At 38.2% G+C, this 23174-nt stretch overlaps 1 protein-coding gene across 2 annotated transcripts in view; it reads right to left on the reverse strand.

Moving 5' to 3' along the window:
* The window catches only part of TBC1D22A (TBC1 domain family member 22A), a 166539-nt gene extending 150593 nt beyond the window's left edge, over positions 1-15946 (reverse strand). For both annotated transcript variants that reach the window (XM_054178620.1, XM_009910194.2), the window contains exons 1-4: positions 15752-15946; positions 13661-13717; positions 11793-12133; positions 10848-11027 (exon numbers count right to left, since the gene is read on the reverse strand). In XM_054178620.1, the coding sequence (XP_054034595.1) occupies positions 10848-11027; positions 11793-12133; positions 13661-13717; positions 15752-15813 (640 nt within the window). In that variant the 5' untranslated portion in view covers positions 15814-15946. The remainder of the gene's footprint in view (positions 1-10847; positions 11028-11792; positions 12134-13660; positions 13718-15751) is intronic.
* Between the last annotated feature and the right edge of the window lie 7228 nt (positions 15947-23174).

Below are 23174 nucleotides of genomic sequence, written 5' to 3' on the forward strand. Positions count from 1 at the left end.
AATTAGATTTGAAGCTGGAAAAAGAATGATACTTTGTCTGAAATCTGCAATTTAATCTCATTCCATGTTCTCAGTCTTCATGTTGTACTCCTTTCTCTTGAAAGCCATTTGTCAGATATAATATCCAGCTAAACCAGTCTGTGGGACTTCACATATTGATTGTGAAAATAGTTTTATCATGTGGAAAAAAATTATAGAAAAATCATAGAAAATGTGAAAACAAGATATGCTTAAGAGTTTCCCTAAGAAGCCATCTTTTTAGGATATATCTACTTCTAGTTCTTTCTCTCCTTACTATGTACTAGAAAAACTATGGGTTAAAATTGCACAAGTACAAATCATAAACCTGCAAAAGAATACAAACCAGCAAAATTCTATATTTCACTTTGTACATATTTATTTCAATTAATTATACATATACATAGGTCAGGGCAATTCTAGGTATCAATACAGGCTGGGGGATGATGAAATTGAGAGCAGTCCTGTGAAAAAGGACTTGGGGTTGCTGGCCAATGAGAAGTTGAATGTTAGCCAACTATGACCAACTGCAGAAGTGCAGAAGGTCAATCACATCCTGGGCTGCATCAAGAGAGGTGAATTTGCAGCTTTACTCTGTTCTGGTGAGGCCTCTCCTGGAGTACTGCATACAGCTGTGGAGCCCTCAACACAGGAAGAGCATGGACCTAATGGAGCAGGTCCAGAGGAGAGTCACAAAAAAGATTCAGGGGGCTGGAACACCCTCTATGAGGACAGGCTGAGGGAGCTGGGGGTGTTCAGCCTGGAGAAGAGAAGGCTCAGGGAAGATCTTATAGTGGCCAATCTCTACTACTCTGTGATAATCCCAAAGACTGATGCTCTCTTGCTTGCTGATACCAAGCTGTAGCATATGTAACTATAGCTTTTTTCATCACAGATGTTTTAAAATTAATATGTAGCAGTGTGCATGAGAAGGGAAAACAATTGCAAAAAGTCCATGTTGATCACTCTTCTATAATCTAAAGCCTGTAACAAAAAACTGGCATCAGAAAAATAAAATTCTATTCAGTTTCACAAAGACAAGGTACTGTAAAAGATCAGTGTATCAGCAAAATACATGTAAATACACAGGAATCATAAAAACAAGAATATACGCTTTAATGCTATGCCACTTCCCAAGAGCTTGGGCTATTTTCTATTAATTCATAACCACTCACTTACAAATACTCTTTACAAAAAAGCCATGCTCTGCCATGACACACAAAGGCTGGAGTACAGAACACAGATGTACAGAAGCCAGCTTCATTAAGGAGACTTTCATAGAACAGCAGATAGACAATACTGAAATGAAAATCCAGAATAGGATGGAGTTTTTTTGTTTGTTTTTTTTTTTATATTAGGAAAATATGAACTTTTGGTTTATGTTCAGGACCAAGCAAAGACAGTCTTGACAAAGAATTTAAATTTATTTTGTTTGGGTTTGATTTTTTTTTAATATCCACAGCACTTCCACACCTGTGACACTTTTTTCCCAAATCTGTCCTTGCCTATTGAAGTGGTTTTGATTTCCGTTTTAATCAAGTTTAACAGGAAAGAATTAGGTTAGCCACAAATGAAGAACAATTACAAAGCTACCACATTTCTGCTGTTTAGGGTACAAAAACTCCAACCACACAGTAAGTTGATTATCTTCTATTGCATAGAATGTAGCACTACAGAAGTACTGGTGTGAAGGTTTCAAACCTGTAAATCATTGCCTTGTAAGAGCCTATTTGACTATATGCCTACCCCATACTTTTTACATTTAAATGTAACACTTTAAATAAAGGCATAAGAGGAAATCCATCCTCGGCCACAATTTTAAAAGTACCATGGAAAAATACTTGTACCTTGGAACTTGTCCTCTAATTAACCATTAAAGTATTTGTCATTGGTTGAAATGTTACAATCTCCCTAATCAAAGTACCGTTTCAATTTTCTGTCATAAAACTAATTCCTTCCCCTTCCAGATTTCCCAAGGAATTGAATGTCCCAGTTAGGACCTAGAGAACATGCTCACCAGCACAGAATTTCTACAAAAAGAACTTTAACAGCACCTACAAAACAGACACATTTTCAATCAAGATAGTACCACCCAAAAAAAAAAAAAAAAAAAAAAAAAGTAATAAATATCCTTGCTTCAATACAATGACAGTTCTCTTAAAATTCCAGAACAATTATTTGAAAAGTGAGCAGCTATAAAACTTTGTCGTCACAGACAGGATCACTTGCTAAAAATATGAGTACAGAATTAAGTTTAACCTACTGATTCAGAGCTGAAAGTAGCGAGATCCAAAAGCAGTATTTGTAAAACCTTGTCTATAGACTATTCCAAAATTAAAGGATACTTTCTGAAACAACACTTTGAACACTCATTGCTATTCTGTCCTTCAGTTCTCATTATTTTACGTAATTCTGTGACAATAAGTATCAATTATTTATAAATACTTATCAATGAGGCCAAAAATATCCCCATCTGCTAGCACTAGCCAACTGTGACTTCTGCTTAGAAAAGAGCTTCCCCCACCCCCCAAAGAAACATTGGGTTAGAATATCTTATGAAGGGGAAACGCAATATGTAAAATCTTCAAATTGATATAGGTTATTTGTTTCTGGAAAATTTTGTTTCATCTGTTTTACTACAATAGATTCAGATATACATTTCTTGCCTCTGAAGAAGTTTGTTTCAGAATAATTGCTTTTAATCTTAGGATAGTATCCTTTTACTTCTTTAAATGGACTGATTTTTCATATGCTACAAATATTTCACATGGCATTCTACAAAGAAAACATGCCAATACTTTACCAGCTTTCTAGCCCCATTACACCGAGAACACAGGAGGGAAACAACCAAGTTTACAAATATTTTTCTTGGACCTACAAGCTCATCATTCTATTAGTTACAAATAAATTAAAAAAAAAGTCAAGAAAGGAGTTTAAAATTTCTCTGCCTGTGTAATTCATTATTGATAAAGCTGTTTTTTCGTTGAGATTACTGTAAATGGCTACATGAAGTACAGGTCTGCATGAACAACTGCACGATAGATATGATAAACCACATTTACATGTTTTATGTTCCTATCATGTAAATTTCTTGCATAATTTACCTTTACAAAGCTGGAAAATTCTTTCAAGAGCATAGATCCACAGAACTGCAGCTCCCCCAGCAGCATGTCATAAACACACACAGTACATATAGAAAATAGTTCTAATAACAGAGCTTGTTATTACTATAGCAACCACAGCAACTGATTTCCAAAATGACTAATAGCTCTGTTAGGCACTTCCTTAATTTTATTTTTATTTTTTTAAGCAAACACTGTTACATTGAGAAGATTAAGGGAATAGAGTTATTCTGAATACAGGACATAAAGAAAACAGGAAACAAAGTCCAATCCAATGCTGTAAATACAAGGTAAGATCTTTTTTAGGCATGTTTTAGCAAAGAGCAGGAAAGTACGTTTGGTCCACTACTTCATGGGGAAAGCCAGAGAAGCAGAAGCAGATTTGGCTGGTGTCAGAAGATGAGAGAAAACAAGTGAACAGAAGATTACGAAAACTAAGGCAAAAGGAAGATTAATAAAGACCGCTAAGAAAGAACTGCAACAAGTGAAGTCAAAAGAAACTATGAAAATAAGCAATGAAGAATGGCTATGCCAGGAGAAGATTTTCAATGGCATTATAGTTTTTCATCTGTCTCCTACAACATTCAATTTCTGTGCATCATCAACTGTTTTTATATTAAAGCAGTTCAAACAGCCTACGAAAGTTTCCAAGTAGAACTAAGGCCTCTATACAGAAATGGAGAAAATAGAAAAGGCCACTTACACTACCAGTTAAAGAAGACATTTTCCCCACTTATTTAGAAACAGCAGACCATACTTATTTCTCCTGCTTGAGAGGACAAAATTTTGCAGTCACAAAGATCCAGTTTTTAAGTGAGCACCCAAATAGTAATTATTTACTTTTAAACAATGACAGCCGTGTTCCATCCCCCCACTCTTCCCCCCCCCCCCCCTTCTTTTTAAAAAAAAAAAAATTCCTATGTATTTGGAACAAATAATCAACTACACAAGTAACACTACTGGAATATCTGTATTTAAAAAAAAACCAAAACCTAATTTACCACTGGTCCTTGAGAGTGAAACTAAAGTACAAAGAAGTCACAACTAAAATAACTGGAATAGTTACAGGTCTAGATTACTGAGCCATAACAGTCAATTATTCACAAGAGCGAGTCTTAGAGAGCTTCACCCATTAACAAAAATAATCAAAACCAGAAGTCTACCTACAATGTACATTTATTTACCACATAAAAAAAAGCAAAGACTTCCTTTATTTTTATAATTTCCCTCAATATCTTTGTCTTAGGAGGAAAGCTGCTGACAAATTTCATAGTGTACAGAATAAAGAGGATCCAAATCAGACAAAGAAATTCGTAGGGAATGCACCATTCATGAACTACAGTTCTTCTCTTAGAAGAGCTTCCTCCATGTGCCTTTAAAGTTGAGCTTGGGAAAGGCAAACAAAAAAAGAAGACATGCAACCTTGCAAAATTGAATCAGTCATCCAAAATAGTTCACAGATTGTCTTTCAACTACTTCTGTTCATTTTAATATAGTGACTCCATGCCACTTTCAGGCATCAAGTATTTCATAGAATCAATAAGGTTGGAAAAGATGTCAAGGATCATCAAGTCCAACCTGTCAGCCAAGACCTCATGAGTAACTAAACCATAGCACCAAGTGCCACATCCAATCCCCTCTTGAACACCTCCAGGGATGGTGACTCCACTACCTCCCTGGGCAGCACACTCCAATGGCGAACAACTCTCTCAGTGAAGAACTTTCTCCTCACCTCAAGCCTAAACTTCCCCCGGTGCAGCTCGAGACTGTCCTCTTGTTCTGGTGCTGGTTGCCTGGGAGAAGAGACCAACCCCCACCTGCCTACAACCTCCCTTCAGGTAGTTGTAAAGAGCAATAAGGTCTCCCCTGAGCCTCCTCTTCTCCAGGCTAAACAATCCCAGCTCCCTCAGCCTCTCCTTATAGGGCTTGTGCTCAAGGCCTCTCAGCAGCCTCGTTGCCCTTCTCTGGACATGTTCAAGAGTCTCAATATCCTTCTTAAATTGAGGCGCCCAGAACTGGACATAGGACTCAAGGTGTGGCCTAACCAGTGCTGAGTACAGGGGCACAATGACTTCCCTACTCCTGCTGGCCACACTATTTCTGATGCAGGCTAGGATGCCATTGGCCTTATTGGCCACCTGGGCCACACTGCTGGCTCATGTTCAGCCAGCTATCAACCAGCACCCCCAGGTCCCTTTCTGCCTGGCTGTTCTCCAGCCACTCTGACCCCAGCCTGTAGCGCTGCATGGGGTGGTTGTGACCAAAGTGCAGCACCTGGCACTTGGACTTGTTGAATGTCATGTTGGACTCTGCCCATCTGTCCAGCCTGTCAGGATACCTCTGGAGAACCCTTCTACACTCTAACAGATCAACACCTGCTCTAAATTTGGTGTCATCTGCAAATTTACTGATGATGGATTCAATCCCCTCATCCAGATCATCAATAAAGATATTGAACAGGAATGAGACCCAGCACTGATCCCTGGGGGACGCCACTAGTGACTGGCCTCCAAATGGATGTGGCACCATTCACCACCACAGGGCAGCCCTCCAGTTCCTAACCCAGCACAGAGTGCTGCTGTCTAAGCCACAGGCCATTTGTGGCACAGTGCTGTCAAGTTGGTTTTTTTCCACCCCATTGATCAGTTAGTGGTAATTACCAAGGCAATTTTCTATGTATACAGGAATTTGGATGATTTTTAGAAAATTTTTTTTCTTATATAATTTTAACAATAAGGCCTCCACATCAGCTGAATTTACAGTTCTATTCCAATACCCTGCAGCCAATCTCATCTGGAAACAGATTAAGTACAGAACTCCATTCTTGCTCAAAGAAACCCTCTGCTGTTAAGTATAATACAGGAGTTTTTTTAAAACTGTGCTACGACTACTGAATGATGTTCAGATCAATGGATTTTGAATGCTCTCTGTGGAGTTCACCACAAAAAGAAGTTATTTTACTATCTGTGCCAGGCACCTATCAGCAATATTAATAAAAATTTGATTCTCAGTTTTTAGGCAAGTATTTCCTGAAAGAAGTGGAACAGGGTCTCTTCTAAGAAGTTCACAGTGTTTCCTATCCATTCATTATGCAAATCATACTTGAATAGCAAGGCTCCTGACCAAAAAGGGCAAAAATTTAGGGTACAGGGCCCTTTTACAGAACTGAGAAAAGAGGAAAATTATTTTGTTTGTTAATCGATCTGCATCTGTTCAGCTTTAGCCTTCCTCTCCCTTCCCCCCTCCCAATAAAAACTTAATTCAGTGATGGCATTTGGAACTCAGAATAGGAAGGAATCCTTGCTCAAGTCAAAATGAATCAATCCTTGCTAAAAGAAAACAACAGAAATCTATATTTTTCCCACTTTTTTCTACAACATTCTTGCCACTTATTGGAGAGACATGGTTTTGATGATTAGACAGAATTGGGTGATTTTCCATGTCCAAGAGTCAATGTCTCAATTCCAAATGGAAATCAATAACAAGGTGTTCTTCAAGAGTCCATAATATGTCAAATACTATTAAATAACTTCATCAATAACATGGACAGTAGGTTCAACTGCACCCTCAGTGAGTTTGCAGATGAGGCCAAGCTGAGCACTAAAGTTGATTCAATAGAGGGAAGTAATGTCATTCAGATGGACCTTGACAGGCTTGAAGACAGGGCCCAGACAAACCGTGAAGTTTAACAATGCCAAGTATAACATCCTGAACCTGGGTCAGGACAATCACTAGTATCAGCACAGGTTAAGGAGCAAGTGGATTGAGAGGAGACCCAATTAAATTTTAATTGGTATTTTATACCCCTATTTCATAGTGTCCAAACAAGAACCTGAAAAGCCCCCCAAAAAAACCAAACAACCAATCACTCCACACAAAACAACCCACAACACCAAACCAAACCAAAATAACCACCACATCACAACACTGACACTAAACACAAAACATTGAAAACCTGAGACCAGAGTAGAAAGGGAAGAATGGGAAGAAAAAGTTTACTAAAGAATAATAAAGACTTGTCCCATACAAACTAGTCAAAAACATCACTTAGTATGTAGTGCAATGACTATTATGTCCAGGTATCTTCACAAAGGAGAAATACATCCTTCAAAGACAAACTAGGCAAAACATCTCCAGAGAGGAAGACTCCACAACCCCCCAGGCAGCCCGTTCCAGTGTTCCATCAACTTCACAGTGAAAAAAAAAAAATTCCTCGTGTTTATGTTAAGCTTCCTATGCCTCAAAAATGATACTTTAAGTTACTGCAACAATACATGTGGCCACTGTGATGTGAAAAAAGAGAGACATCTATTAAGTTTTCATTTTAAATATAATTTCTTGAGATTCACCCTATAATTTTTTCATTGCAGTACACAAAGACAACCAGTTATTGTCATTAAATAATCTGAGATTACAGCATTTGGAATTCCTGTAAAGGCACAAAAATTTTTGCCACCCAATTTTTGTAGGAGAAGGGCTGTTTTCGGATAGCTTTGGAACGGCTACATTTAGTCTCTGACTGAGAAAAGAATGTAAACATATCGTAACTGAAGGGAGAAACTGGGCAGAATTTTGTTGGATGTGTTAGAATATTGTTTTGTTATTTTAACCTACTGTATGCCTTTATTACACGCACACCAGTAGAAAATAACCAATTAAGATGTGACACATGCCTTCCGACAGAGTATATAACTTTGCTGTATAACATAAACTACTTTGCCCTGCTAACATCTTGGCCTGGAAGCTGCGGTCTAGGATGATCAAACACCTACACCCACACTACAACAAATTTCACTCAAAGTTCATCTATTCTTTATACATTCCATTTATTCATACCAAATGACAGCCAACAGTAAACATGTTTCTGGCATCCAACTACATATTGATTAGTTATGTGTGTGTAAAGAAGCAGAAAATTAGTTGACTGGAAAATAAAGAGGGAGTTAAGGAAATGCTTTAACGGGTTATCCTTTAAACTGAAATTACAAAATGTATCATACATCTGCTATGCAGAAGTTACAAGCATGAGATGACCTGTTTGTTGGTTTAAGTCAGTCTATCAACATAGTTTGCTTACATTATATTTACACAGTAAACATTTCCCTAACCATTGTACAAGGCTACTTAAATACACAAGTTTAACAAATTTAATAGAATTAAACACAAATTGGAAACCAAATAGACATAGTACTGTTTCTATTAAATATGTAAACAGTGGTGTGTTGAAGGAAAGAGAATTTTTTTCTGAAATGCTTTCCCTAAGCTTCCTTGCCAAAGTGTCATTGCTCCATTTCTGTGAAAGCAACCGATTGTTTGCAAAAGATTCTGCAAATGGAGAGCCCATTTTCATTCAGTAATGCCAAGGCCAATTACAAGGAAAGGCAAGGCCTGAAGTAAATCTACATCAAATTGACTGGGAGGCAAGAGTGAGCACAGGTTGATTGCACAAAACAACTCGTGTGAATTTTTCTCCCTAAATTAACTGGCATATGCAGTACCAAGAATGGGAAGCTATACAGACGCACAGGCCCTACAGTCTGATCTGCAGCTGCCTATTGAGTACAGCTTTACTGCAGCCTACAGTTCTATACTGTTTCCTGAATTTGCACCTGCTACACCTCAGTATCAGCTAATTAACAGGGGTCAGACAAGTCTCTAATCAAAACTGGTTCTTACAACAGCCTACTCCTACCCACCCACGTTCCTTGCCGTAACATGCTTCAGGTTATTTAGTGCTTTCATTACGTAATTTTAGCTTCATGAGATTATTTGCCCATTCTTTGCATTATGTTACTACTTGAAGGTATATTGTCAGGGCTCTTGAATACCTCTCTCCTGCAACACAAATCATAAACCCAGAAGTAGCATTCCTATGTGTACTCTGGTGGCTTTTTCATTGTTTGGGGTTTTTGTTGATTACTTTTGTTGGTTTGTTTGGTTTTTTTCATACAGCTAACTACTCTTGACATGCAATTCACATTATACTTCCTCCATTTACAACAGAGGTAATAACAGCATAGCAATAATCAAACAGAAGTGCCAAATGGAAATAAGGCATATTATTTGCATCTGTTTACCATGCAAACAAAAAATGCCTGCAGGATAGCACAGTCAAGTGGTTAGGAGGGCTTAAGGGAAGACTCAGAACAACTACAAAGGGCAATTATAAATTACAAGAGTGAGATCAGCCCCATGAAATATTAAAAATTAGTCAAGGACACTTTTGAGTCATACAAATAACTCTTATTTATAAATGAACAGTCTAAGTAACCTAAAATAATTAATTCTTTTATATTCTGAGAATTCTAGGATTATTCTTTTTCTTTCCTTTCCTATGTTCTCCAATTGTGCCGAGCTCTAATAACGATTTACTTATTGAAGGGTCTTCTGGATAAAACTGTACACAAAAATTTGAGAGTGACTCTGTCATTATATTTATGCAATATTTACTGGTGGATTCATATCCTAATTGCAGTCTGTGCCTAGTATATTATTTTGCTCAGTGTATAATTTGATGGGATTGATAGAACCTACCCATTTTCAAAACATCACAACTTACAGCCTATGAAGCAAACTCAACCCTAAAATCTATTAATGGCCTTCAATGGTCACATAATCATCACTTCCAAATTGATATGCATAATCCATCTTCTTGGGGTTTTCTTGTGAAAGAACATATTCCTTCAATCTAGGATGACTATGCAACTGTGCCTAATAAATTTTCAAGGTCGTTTGTATTACTTTGTGTTCTTGGCCTATGTTGATTTCGCACATTATGTTAAGACAGTTAAAAATGCATATGCCATATAGGATTATGGAAGTAATGCTAGACACAGCACAAAGAAAAGGAACGGGGGGAAAAAGGAAAACAAACACAAGTTGGACTATATTATATCGAAGAAGTCTCAAAACTACAGGGCAGGAAAGTGTCAATTCAAGAAACTGCATGTTTGCAGTTCTACTTCCTTACATGAGTTTCCTGTACATACCTTCCAGAATGGGCATTTTCTTGATTAACTATTTTGATACAAGCTCCTATTTCTAAGTGGCCACTAAAGTTCTCCACATGCACTGTATTATTTCAACTTACTTGAGATTTTCATGTGGGATACAAAGTCATTTGATTCTTTGATACCTTCTCAGTGCTTGTATTTACTGTTCATCAGTTAAAATCCAGTGCACAAAGGGAACAACCAAGTTATCGAACAACATCTTTGTTTTCACATTAATTTGTCAGCAGTCACAGATGAGACTCAGAACTACTACATCAGTCTATGAACTGAAGAATGCTTGCTGAATAGACAAGCACTAATACTTCCACATCTCATCATTTTTTACATTCATATTTCTAGGCATGAGAATCATTCTTACAGTGCATGCTACCCCATTACAGACATTCACACTGAACACATCTTAGTATACTTTGCTTTTTCTCCAGAGATTAGTCCAGTAGGAAGAAATAACATGAAAAAGAAAATAACAAGAAGCCATCTAACACCCTACATAGTATGACATACACAAATTGCATATTACAAGCATGAATATTACAAGGACTTAATTTTGTTCTATCTTTTGCAAGATTAACAATAAATGTTTTGAGGATTAGATCCTAACCAAATCATCAAGCAGAACAGTACATCAAACAGGTAAATTTATAGTTAAAGGACAGTTTAGATGTAATTCATAGCTCCCATATCAAATACTCACCAAGATCTGTATTGGGGCCAGCAAGTAGCTGTTTAAATTTGTCTAATCGGAATGCATCTCTTTCATTTAATGCAGTAGTAGCTGAGGTATTATATTCTGACATTCCACTCACCAAGGGAGATGTGGAAGTTTGTGGAAGGGACTGTGATCTCTGCATGGAAGAATTTTCACTACCATTATCTGAAGGTAAGAAGAAGCATAAGTTAGCCTCAGCTATTTAGAAGGATACTAATAACTTGAAATTAAATTGTAAATTTAAATGGAATTATATTTTAGAGAAATTTAAACTCTAGCACAATCTCAGACTTCAAACTACTTGGATTTAGCAGATGGAGCATTCTTCTAAACACTATTCCACAATTAAAATGGATCAATTACAGCTCATACTAGCAGCAAGGCTACTGGACTTTAAAAATCTCTGTGCCAGTGAAAGCTGTTTCTATCTCCTCACCATGCAAAATAATAATAACAAAACAAAACAACAAAAAAAAGGAAATCACTGATCATTGCAATTGGTTGCTTCAATGTTTATATATAAAATACAGAGCAGACAACCTCAGGTGAATTTCCAAGTCCACATGCATGGTTTTCTACACTTTTTCAATATGTTTTATACAGTAGCATTTTAATAACAATTTTTCAAAATAGTAGGAATACTATTAATTATCTACAATCTAGGTGTAGCTAACTTAAAATATATTCAATAACTGAACTTCCAAAACTGAAAACAAGAGTTTAATCATTCTTCTTTCACCCATGTATTTTTCACACACACTACAGTTTTAGAATGGCATATGGCATCTCCCTCAAATCTATATTTTACTAATATTTTCCTGGAGTATTAAGGAAAGGTAGAGAAGGAGTTAATGCATTAAAGGGCAAATACTAGAGCTCTCCACATTTGATTTTCACTACCTTTCTCATTTTTTTCATTTTTTAACATACCTGATGAACTTCTTGTATGACCTTCACTGACTGATTTAACAAGCCTATTATCACCACAAACAATCGACATCAGCTCTGCAGATTCTGCTTGTTTTTCTTCCTCTAGATGTTCTTCCTGAAACTTATGCTGTTCTTGTAGCTTGCTGTGATTCTGAATTACTTTGTGAGCGGTTTCCATGACCACTTCCGTATTTAAGTTTTCAGCAGCTATTGCTAAGAGTTCATCATCATCATCCCCAAGATCCCAAGCATCACTTGTGTTACTTTCAAATTCTTGGAAAGTGCTAACTTTCTTTAGTTTCACTGGAGTACTAGGTGGCTTTGAACCTGGTTTTATCAAGCTGTTCAAAAATAAATAAACAATATTTAGAGAACTGGTAATAGAGGAAGCAAAACACTGTGGATAGGGTAAAAAGCCAAAAGTTCATGCTTAACAATCTAGGTAGCAAACATTATCTCCCTCCAGTCATGTTACAGCTGTATCTATTCATGACAACATACAGCTGAATAAGTCCAAGAACAAAGGCAAGTAAGTACAGACAGGACACATTTCATTTCTCTTCCTTCATGAGCTTCAATACAGATTTCAGGCCTTTCAGAGCAATTACTGCATAACAGCACAGAAGTAGTAATCAAGCCATCAAGGTCTACTCCTAAGTCGTCATAAGCAATCACATAATACAATCACTGTCATAAACTAATCAAGTCTCATTTCAAAACTCATTAAACCTGTCTCTCCTTCCCATTCAAACACTCCAGTACACACACAGTTCAGAACTTTGCTCCCTCCTCTAGTTAGTTACATGTACGCTGATATCTCCTGCATTTTGTCACTCCATCAGTGCACAGTATGACAGAGACAAACCAAGTATTCCCTGCTAGCTTGGCACTTATTCTCACTTACAGCAACACAATCACATCTCCCTTCATATTTCAGCTAAGTAATGCATAAAGTTGAGAGAGTGTATGAGTTTGATCTAAAAAAAAAAAAAACCAAGGAATTAATGCCATTAACTTAATTGCTGTTTCTGACCATCCGTCTTTCCACCTCTGCTAGTTTATTTTTTATTTATTCTTCTGTTAAGAAAAGGCAGCAAGAATTGGAAAGAGGAAAAACTTCTCCTATAGTCTTCATACAATGTCAGTAATGCTTTCGTTATGCTACAGGGAATATCCTTCCTAACAGGTATTGCTACACCAACACATTCACCCAAGTTGTCATTGTCTAAAACAGCAAGGAGTGTCTCCTCTTCTGCATCATTTCAAGCAATAATCTTCTAGTTTGTGTTACTGGGTCTCTTTGGAACTCCACATTTCATGCCAATTAATCCCATTGCTTTTTGTTCAGTCTTCAAGGTCACACACTCCAAATACCTAAAACTTTACAATCTGAACATTAACTGGGATATGTTTACTACTTCTGTCATTTCAACCTAGCCCTTAAGAAAAATCCATTAGAAAGGATACCACCTTCCATGACAATAATCTGCCTTCTAAAATTTCAACTCACAAGCAAAATCCCCACCCTTGCCTCAAAGTGACATACACCACAATCTCTTTTCTCTTACAGACAAATAAAGCATAAAGAAGCATGCAAGAAAGCAACTTATACATTTTTAAGCTTCATTTGCTCAATTAAGATTAGCATTTACAATACAATTTCCAACTTACACAGCACTGTACGGTTAATAAAAATTGGCAATCTATGTTTATTAAGAACTCAATAGCTGATTAGCTGCTCCCAACATGGTAAACATCAGAAAGTCATAAGAAAAGAGAAGTTGGAGCAGAGAAGTCAAGAGTGACAAAATCTGAAAAAGGAAGATTAATCAAATACCCTGGAATATTTAAATATTAAGTTAACTTACATTCCATGTAATAATGGATCAAAAGGTGGATGCTGAGCTCCATAGACATGTTGAATACTAAAGGAAAAGAAAGAGAGTTACCTGAACATTTGTGAGTTTTCTGTCTATCGAATAAATAGTCAATAATAAACAGAACTGAAACATTCCAACACTTTTTTCATTTCAAAGAACTCTACATACCAGTAAAACTTATTGAAGATCAAATTGAAGTACATACTAAAATGTAATTTAATAAAAAATTGTATTTTGGTAGGAGCTCTTTCTTTTTAAGGCCTAGGCTAACTTACTTTTGTCTGACCAAGAATTAAAATAGGCAAAAAAGTTAACTCCACAATAAAAATCTATGCTGCTTTTAATCATTTCCTTTTCCTGATTTACAATTTCTTCAATTCTCTTGCAAAAAAAAAAAAAAAATCAAAGAAATTACTGTAAAGATTTAATCTTGTATGCACCCTTGGCACACAAATTCCAACTAGTCCATTCTTAACCATTACTTTAAGACTGATAAATTTAAAGGAATGTGCAAAAGATGGCATGTCAAATAATGAAAGCCATACTTTGCAATAAGTAAGCTTCTAAAGACAGATTTCTTTCCTCACAACAAAACACTATGTTGTTGTGTAAATAAAGCTCTTTACATAATAGAGGTTCATTTCCTTCCAGTTTTCAGCTGTAAAATCATTTTATAAGTGAAATGACTCCACAGAAGATATCAAAATTTACACATGGCTTCATAATGAAATTACTACCACAAAACTCTGAGATTGTAAGAGCAGCAAATCATAGGCAACATTACTATTTACCTAAACCTGTACTAAAAACCTCGTAAAAAGACACAAGCATGCCCTCCTGACAAATCAAAACCAATCTCCAGACCATAAACATAAGTAAATCTGATCTTATTAAGCTTGCAGCAGAAACAAGCCAGAGACTGCAATCATAAATTTTAAGAGATACTTAGACCTACACTACAGGGACAGTAGTAACAGTAGCAAAATTAGTCCTAGTGATGGTTTGGAGTGGTGGTTAATCAACTCTACAGATTTTCACACAATTGCACACAAATCAGTCCACAACCAGTCTTTCCACACAACTGTATACTGCGCCACAGTCAAGTCTCTGTACTCTCCTGTTCTACAATCGAGTGAAGGACAGGGGTCGCTTTCCCTTTTGGCAGACAGAATTGAACTCTTCCTTCAGACACTCTACAAACAAATGTGATGGGAACCCACTCAAATATAAGGCAACAGTAATCCTCTCCATGCTGCAAATATAAACAATATAACAATATGCATCAGCCTTACTAAAAGAACGTAGGAAACTGAATTACTCTACTGTGAGAACAGTTTATGAATGGGAACAGAGAATGTAACTCTTACATAATCAACTGAACATGTGTTCCCAGCCTTATGTAGTGCTCAGAAGAGTTAATGTGACTTTTGGGGAACCACTGGGTCTGCTGTTCACACTTTAGGAAGACAGTTGAGGAACTGATGATATTTTGAAATATCAGGCAGAAACTAAAATATGCCTACATGCCTATAACTTCCTACAAGGTTCTCGCCTAGTGTTTCAATATATCATACTTTTTAGCAAGTCACAAAACATTCTAACTTGTTAAGAGCTACAAACACACTTTCACATTCAAGATTTTCCAGGGAACACACCCTCAAGAACATATTAGCCTTTCGATCATAACATCAAGCTGACAATGCTCGTTCAGATGGCTATTTAATAACTTCTATGATGCAAGTATATCTGACATTCACCGAGACCACCAGCGATATTCGACCAGAGAACTGGACATGCCCAGCATCTAAACTCTCCGACCACTGAGCTCCTGAGAGAGCCAAGGAATGGATGAAGCTTACACAAGCCTCCCTGGTACAAGCAATACCCCATTGGGAAGAGAACGAAACAGGATAAGCCGCGCGGCGGCGGGGGGCTGGGCAAAATCGCTCCCCGCGTCCCGGCCCCTCCAGGCTAGAGGTACGTCCCATCGGCTTGTAGTCCAGCTACCGGCGGGACGGGCCCGCGGCCGCTGAGGGAAGACTCTGCCCACAGGCCCGTGCTCTCAACGGCCCCTCTCACCTGCCCGGCACCTTCGCGCCGCTCCGCTTCCAGAACTGCTTCCTGCCTCCGTCGCTCGCCATGGCAACCGTCACCTCATCCCCTCTCCACGCAACTTGTGGCCCCAGCCCGCTAACTCAGGCTTCACTCTCCCCCATTTCCTTCCGTAGGAAAGGGACTGAGCGCTGCCATGTTGGGACCAGGAAACAACCCCTCTCCTTATTTGCCCCCCAGTGCGGCCGGAAGTTTCAGCGAATCAGAAGTGAGAGTACTGCCGAGTGGCTCAGGTTGGGCCAATCGCAGAAAAGGAGAGTTGGGCGATGGGTGGGGAGGGACCTCGCAGCAGAGTGTGCTGCGGTGGCGCCTCGGTGTGCTTTCCCTGTTGTGGAAGCAGCGTTGTCAGGAAGCGTTAAGTCTTGCCTCGCTTAGTCTGTCCTCTTCTCACCTCTGCTGCTTGGCGGGGGGGGGGGGGTGACTGGGGAGGAGAAGGGGCGACGTGGGTTGGGTAAAGAGGCAGCGAAGTTACCTTCCACTGGCAGTATGCCCATGACGCTGGCAAAATCCTGAGGCTTCCATGCCTGCGAAGCCCGTTTTAGTGCTCAGTGGATAGTCCGCGGCTTCTCAGCTCTGTGTTCTCTTACAGGACAATGATTGAGGAAACCACCTGGATGTTTCACTGTCAGCGATGCAGCCAGAACCTTAGAAAGTAACAACTTGCCCCGAAGAGCGATGAACTTGCATCACGGGGTTCAGATTGGGACAGTTGTCATTGGTATTGCTTATACATCCTGAACATGCACAACTTCAGGACCACACCAACAAAACAGTGGCAAAAGACTCAGAGCTGTAGCAGGAATTAATTGGTTGTAGAAAGTTTTGGTTATATTATTGGTGTTTGGGATTATGGTGGTTATAATTGTAACAGTTTATGAAGTGTATTGGATGAGCAGTGAAGATACCTGTCAAAATTGTTTATGTGTTCAATATTGGGAATTATGATCTACAAGGAACACCTCGTTGAGACTTCACTCCCAAGAAGGCCAGTCGACTTGCGACTGTGGTCATGGGGTGGATTGTGGCAGGTAGGAGTACTCCCCACAAATACAAGTTCCTGAGAGACCCCAAACAAAGGGCCAAGACTTGCCAGGAGCTCATAAAGATAGGCTTGATGTCCGTATAGAGGTTTACTGGGTGCCTTCAGGCCCAGAAGTCCTTTGGTTGCTTGGAAAATCTGGCCCTCTGACTAATAAGAATCCTCAAATACGGAAAATTAAATATCTGTATATTTGGCTGTGAGCCATGATAGTTCTGTTCATTGCTGATAAAAATTTCTTGAAGTAATAAAGTTCAAACCCCTTTCTGAACTTCACATTTAACTTGCTATCAGAACAAAATGACAAGCAAAATCATTGGCGCATTAGTTGATCTTTCCTGAAGCTAAAAGATCTTAAGTTACTGGGGGAGCTTTAGAGGAGCCAGATCTGCTTAGTATTGTAGCTTCATGAGGAACTAGACAGTACCATTTCTCTAAAATCATTGAGCAGCTAGATCTTCAGAACAGACACAGCCACTTTTTTTCCAAAGTCATAAGAAAGAAAAACTCTCTACTTTGATTTCTTTATATTAAAAATGACATGAAATAGGGCAGAATGTAAAAGATTACTGTATGGATGACTGCATGAAGTTTTTCTTCTGAATCTATAAGCGGCTTCCCCCCCCCCCCCCCCCCCCCCCCCCCCCCGCCCTTTTGTTTTCTTAATTAAAGTGCAAACCAAGATTTGTCCATGTGTGGTGGTTTGGCCCTGACTGGGGGGCAATGCCCACCAAAGCCACTGTGTTGCTCCCCTTCTTTGATGGACAGGGGAGAGGTAAAAAATACAACAAAAGGCAGTAATAAGGTAGAAGCAATTTAATAATAATAAGCACAAGCAAAAGGCAGTGCATGGAAGCAAGAGCTAAAACAGATGTTACTCTGCCTCCCATCAGCATGGTGGTCGGTCGCTCCCGGCAAGCAGGGCTCTTAACATGCATAGTGATCTCTCTGGAGGACAGAAGCCATGGAAGAATATCCCCCCCACACTTCCTTCTTTCACTTAGTTCTTATATCTGAGCTGACATGATATGGCAGCTTGAGTCAGCTGGCCCAGCTGTGTCCCCTCCCAACATCTTGCCCACCCCTCAGCATACTCTTGGGGTGGGGAAATGTTGGAAAAGCACCGTTCAGCAGTAGCCAAAACACCGGTGTGTCAACACCCAGCTACAGGACTGCAAAACACAGCACTAGAAAGAGGCTCTGAGAATTAATTCCAGCTCAGGCAAACCTAATACAATTTCCACCCCTTATTCCCTACCATTTGCATCATGCTCAAGTACCACACAGTTCAACACGTTTTACCATCTAATTTGATTTTCATACTTAAATCCCTTCTTGCTTACACTCAAGCTACATAGTTAACCATCCCAATACCTAACACACAGGTGTATACACTTTGATCAGTATCCCAGTCCCTTAATGGAAATATGTTCTTCCATTCCTCCAGATGTTACTTGGGACTATTCAGGACAGGAGAAGCCAGTTATTCTATTGTTGGGTACCAACACACTGTTGCACTCCTGTTTCTTTCATGACTCCATCACTCTGGGTCCCTCTTACCGCATCGCTTCCTGCAACACACACTTCACCTTCCAAGTTATTTTCCCTCAAGTGTTAAATCTCCTTAAGGCACGTACCATGTTCCCCCATCCTTTCTCATTTCCTACCAAGTACATTCAGGTCCTCAGGCAATGACAATCCCACAAATGGGTTTGCCTTTCCCCATGGGAAAAGCAACCCATACTGCTTTTCCCAGCCATTGGCACCAGTCATGTCCTTGGCCTCTTCCATTTTTTGGTCAAAAAAAGTCTGAAGTGAATATTTAACTCCTCTCATGTATGTAATAGGAATGGAGATGTGATACTACAAAAATGTTGATGGACTATCTTCAGATGTTCTCAGGTGTTCGAATGCATCAAGCTGTGTCAAGAGTGCCATCCAACCCAACCTTGACTATTCTGGAGATGAGGCTTCTACCATCTCTCCAGGCAACCAGTTCTAGTGTTTCACCACCCTCAATGGTAAAAAAATTTGTTCTATATATCTACTCTGAATACCCCCATCTGTTAGTTTAAAAACATTACACCTTGTCTTGTCAAAACAGGACCTGCCAAAAATACTGCTGCCATCTTACAGACTGCCTCGTAAGTATTAAAAAGCTGAAACAATGTCTCCTTGGAGTCTTCTCTAGGCTGAACGACTGCAACACTCAGCCTTTCTTGGCATCTGCAGTTTATCTTGAGAGCATACCTTTGGTCTCTGGCAATATTCATGACTGCTAGAGGGTTCAGTGGTTGTTCTGTTGGTTTTTTTTTAATCTAGTCCTGTCTTTGACCATCCAGCTCCATCACCAGTGCACTTAAAAATTCATTTTCTGGTTTCTCCTTGGATATCTACATCTAATTAAAGTCTACCACTGACTTATCTTTTCATGCCTTAAAGCCACTGTTAGTGCCTTTTTCATGTCATTTGTGTCCATGTGAAGGATTAGTTTCTTGAGGATAGCAAAGCCTTTACCTTGCTATTCAACCCCATTTCTCTCTCAATTAATTTCTCTTTGATCCAAATATATATTAGAAGGTAATTAAATTTCACTGTTTGCTTTTTAATCAATTGCTGAGTTGCTCTGCACAGCAGTTGAAATGTAAAATTAAACTGAAAATAGCCACCTACTCTTCATTTTTAGAGTTCCACGTATTTTCAGTCTTGAAATCCTAATAATACAGTATCTGCAAAAATTTATTAGTGGTAGAGTGGGTTCAGGTAATGTAAGGTGAATGACAAATACAAGGTAGAATATAAATTCACAGTTGGCCTTGCAGTCTGTTGCATAGATATAATTTCCAACAGTATCTTCAGTATAATACACTTATTATTCAAGCCAAGTGAGCTGTAGCAAAGTCAGTTTTTCTTTTTCGTAAAGAGGAATAGAATTTGCTGCTTTAGAGGCATGTCTATATCAGGTCTCATTAACCGTTCTTTATTACTTGCCATTTTATTGCTGGTTTTGTGGTTTGTGTATGCTCCTGTTTGGATGAGAGCAAATACAGTGATGAATATAATGAAGTTATTGCAGTTGGAGTTCTACTAATAGGATCCTACCACTATGACTTCCGGTAGAAAAGAGTTGCTGAGTGCTCCCACAGCAATGCTGTTGGCAGAGACGCCCATTTTACTAATGAGAGTGTTGGGAAGACTTATGATTTAACAACAGAGAGGATGAGAGCATGGTGAAAGAGAGACATAAGCAAAATTATATTGCAAAGAAAATGAGAATGACTCTAGATATCTGGCTGAAAAGATAGGATAAAGGTAACAAAATCTCTTTTACATTGTCTTTAAAGTATTGCTGCTCCTTATCCAAGAGATATACTCTGTTGATGAATTGGATTTACAAAGTACTTATTAGCTGAAGATGACAAATGTTTTTGCACACTTAAGACTGTTCGTGGAACTGGGGGAAAAAGTCAAAGCCTGTGTAGTTTTATTATTTTTAGACCTTGTTACTTTTGAGAAAGAGGTAGAAATAATACAAGTTTTTCAGCTCGGGGGGGGGAAACCTTAGACTAAAAAGTGAGAATGTTGTATTTTGCTATTCCTGTCACTTTCTTGTATAACACAGTATGTAGCATCATGTTGTAAAGTAATAAAGAATAGCTTAGCTTCTAAACCTTGAAATTAAAATTTACAATTTCACTTGAATGGTCTTGACACTTGTTTCAGGACTGGCAATCTTTGTGCAAGAAATGAACTAAGAATGCTGACATAAACCCACCAAAGAGTCCCTGAGTTTTGAAGAGAAAATGATAAGGCAATCACAGGCAGCTCCTCAGAAGTTAAAGCCATTTTAAACAGAAAGAGCTCAAAGGATTAATCTCTTCTACTGAAATCCTGAAGTACAGTGGTAATAATTCTAGTATGCATGATCATTAAAATAAGATTTCGCACGTAGCCAGAGGAAATAAATATGCCATGCATCATTTTCCAAAAATCTCTCTTAACTCTGAAAGTTAGCCATAGGCTGCAGAACAGGAACAACATTGAAATACTAATGAAGCTTGAAAACCTCTGTTTTCTCTCTTTTTTGTTGGTGTTTTTTTCCTTTTTTGTTTTTTTCTGTGAGAAGAAAGATTTGCTCAAGGAGAGATAGTCATATCTTGTATTAAACTAAGTAAGTAATGTAGCCAAGTGACAGATAGGTTTCTGCCAGACAAACCTTTTGTCCTTTTTTTTAAAACACACCTTTAAAAACAAAAGCCAAGAATTTCACTGATAGCAAGTAAGTATTGCATGACAAAAAGTTTACATTCATAGTTCACAACATACTGTATTCTTGTTCCTACATTAATAATACCTTAATTATTAATGTTATTACTATCAAACTGATCCTATACCATCTTTGTTGCCCATGATTTATATTAATTCATAAGTCGTACCCTTCTGTTTGTACCAGTTCCCAGATAATGCTAGCCAATATTCTGACTCTAAAAATTCAAAATCACTGCTGCTGTGTATTTGTAGGTGGCAAAAACAAATAGCTGCAAATAATGATAATGGCAGCCACTACTAAAGAACATAGCAGAGGCATAACATGATTTAATGGCTGGAAATTAATCCTAGAGCAAGTAAAGGGGAAATACTATCTAAAGAGTGAAAATAAGCATCATTGAGTAGGTGATGTACGGCTTCCTCATAAGTTTAGTTCTTTCAATGTCTTGCTGAAAAATATGGTGTACTTAAGCTACAATTCATTGGGCTTGATAGAGATTTTTAGTGTGTGAAAACTATGTTCTTTGTGCAGAAAATCAGAGATGATCATAACAGTCCCTTGGGCTCTACAACCTATGACTGCTGTCAAAGCTATTTCCTTTTGAGTTTCTTATTATTATTCATCTTTCTTTTGTCTTGTATCACTTTAACTTTCTACAGTAAAGGAACAGTTAGATTGTTTTAGTCATTGTATACATATATATGTATATATATGAATGCACATTAGATATAGATGCATAACCTTACATAGAAATCAAAATTAAAATGTGGTTTAATTGGAGCATCCCCAAGAATAGTGGGCTTTTCTTCTTTGTTGCAAGAGCAAAACCAGTGGAACAAATTTGTTTAAATTCCTGTGTCTCAAAAAGAGCTTTTCTGTGTTTGTGTAGGTGAAGAAATGGGGACGCCTTTGCATAGTCTGTGGTGCAGTTAAAATCTACACTGCTGTCTGGAAATTTATTCTGTCTCTCTCCACTAAGAAGTCAGAAGAATTGACTCCTTCTGTAACATAGCTCATGAGAAGGGGTCTGTCCTGGGGACTTTTCCTTCGGAAAAAGTAACTTCAGGCAATTTTTTCATAGCTCTTAAATAATTAGCCAGTTGAAGTGTTACCATATGGGAGCAGTGAAGTAAAAAATCACCACAGCACCTATAGGAGTTTGTTTCTTTGAGGTTTTTTAAGTATTCCAATTTTCTGTGTGTTACAGCACAACAGAAGAAAATGTCCATTTAATTTCAGTGCTAATAGTTGACACTATGCTCAAAATCAGTACATCTAATGAGAGAATTATTATGGTAGAGAAATAGTAGTCAGTTTTCATCTAGTGCTTAGACATGATGGAAGGATAGAAATGCCTTCAGTAAGCTTTGAGTTTGACCATAATGTTTTTCATAGCACCCTTGTTGTTCAGTAACCTTCCAGTAACTAACTTATCTTAGGAAATCATCTGTTGTGTTTTCTAAGCCAAGTTAAAGCTTGAAGCTTGTGTGGTTTTGTTTTCACCTATCTCAAAACGGTAAAGATGCATTTATGTTAATTAGTGGGGGGTGGGGGGGTGGTTTGGGGTTTTTTGTTGTTGTTTTGGGTTGGGTTTATTTTTCATGAAGGTTCTCCTTTCTTATAAGAAAGGACTATTTATCAGCATTCTGCATCTCATTGCTCTTTTCGGCGTTCTCACACATGTCTGGAGAGAGGCTGAGGTACCTTTGGCTCCAATGGTAACATGTCACTGTCTCAACAGGATGTTGTAATGCCAGGAAAGGATCGATATTTTGATGAGGAACTGACATTCAAACCCACGTTGTTATTTGATAAAGGACTACTTGGAACACTTTTCAAAGCATTTCCCATGGTATGAAGCTCTACGGACTTGATCTGTCTCTCTGCCTGAGAAACTGAGTTGATTCATCTGTAAATTCATGTCTGCCAAGCTCAGATAACAAGAAAAATAGTGCTTTCTGCCCATATTAGACTCCAGCCTTTCAGTCATTTCAATAGTATACTGTCTATGTGAAGGAAGCACTTCACATACCAACAATTAATTCAGTGGGGAAGGGAGGAAAATGTTTTAGTCTTTTTCC

The sequence above is a fragment of the Dryobates pubescens genome, chromosome Z (assembly GCF_014839835.1).
Source record: "Dryobates pubescens isolate bDryPub1 chromosome Z, bDryPub1.pri, whole genome shotgun sequence".
NCBI lineage: Eukaryota > Metazoa > Chordata > Aves > Piciformes > Picidae > Dryobates > Dryobates pubescens.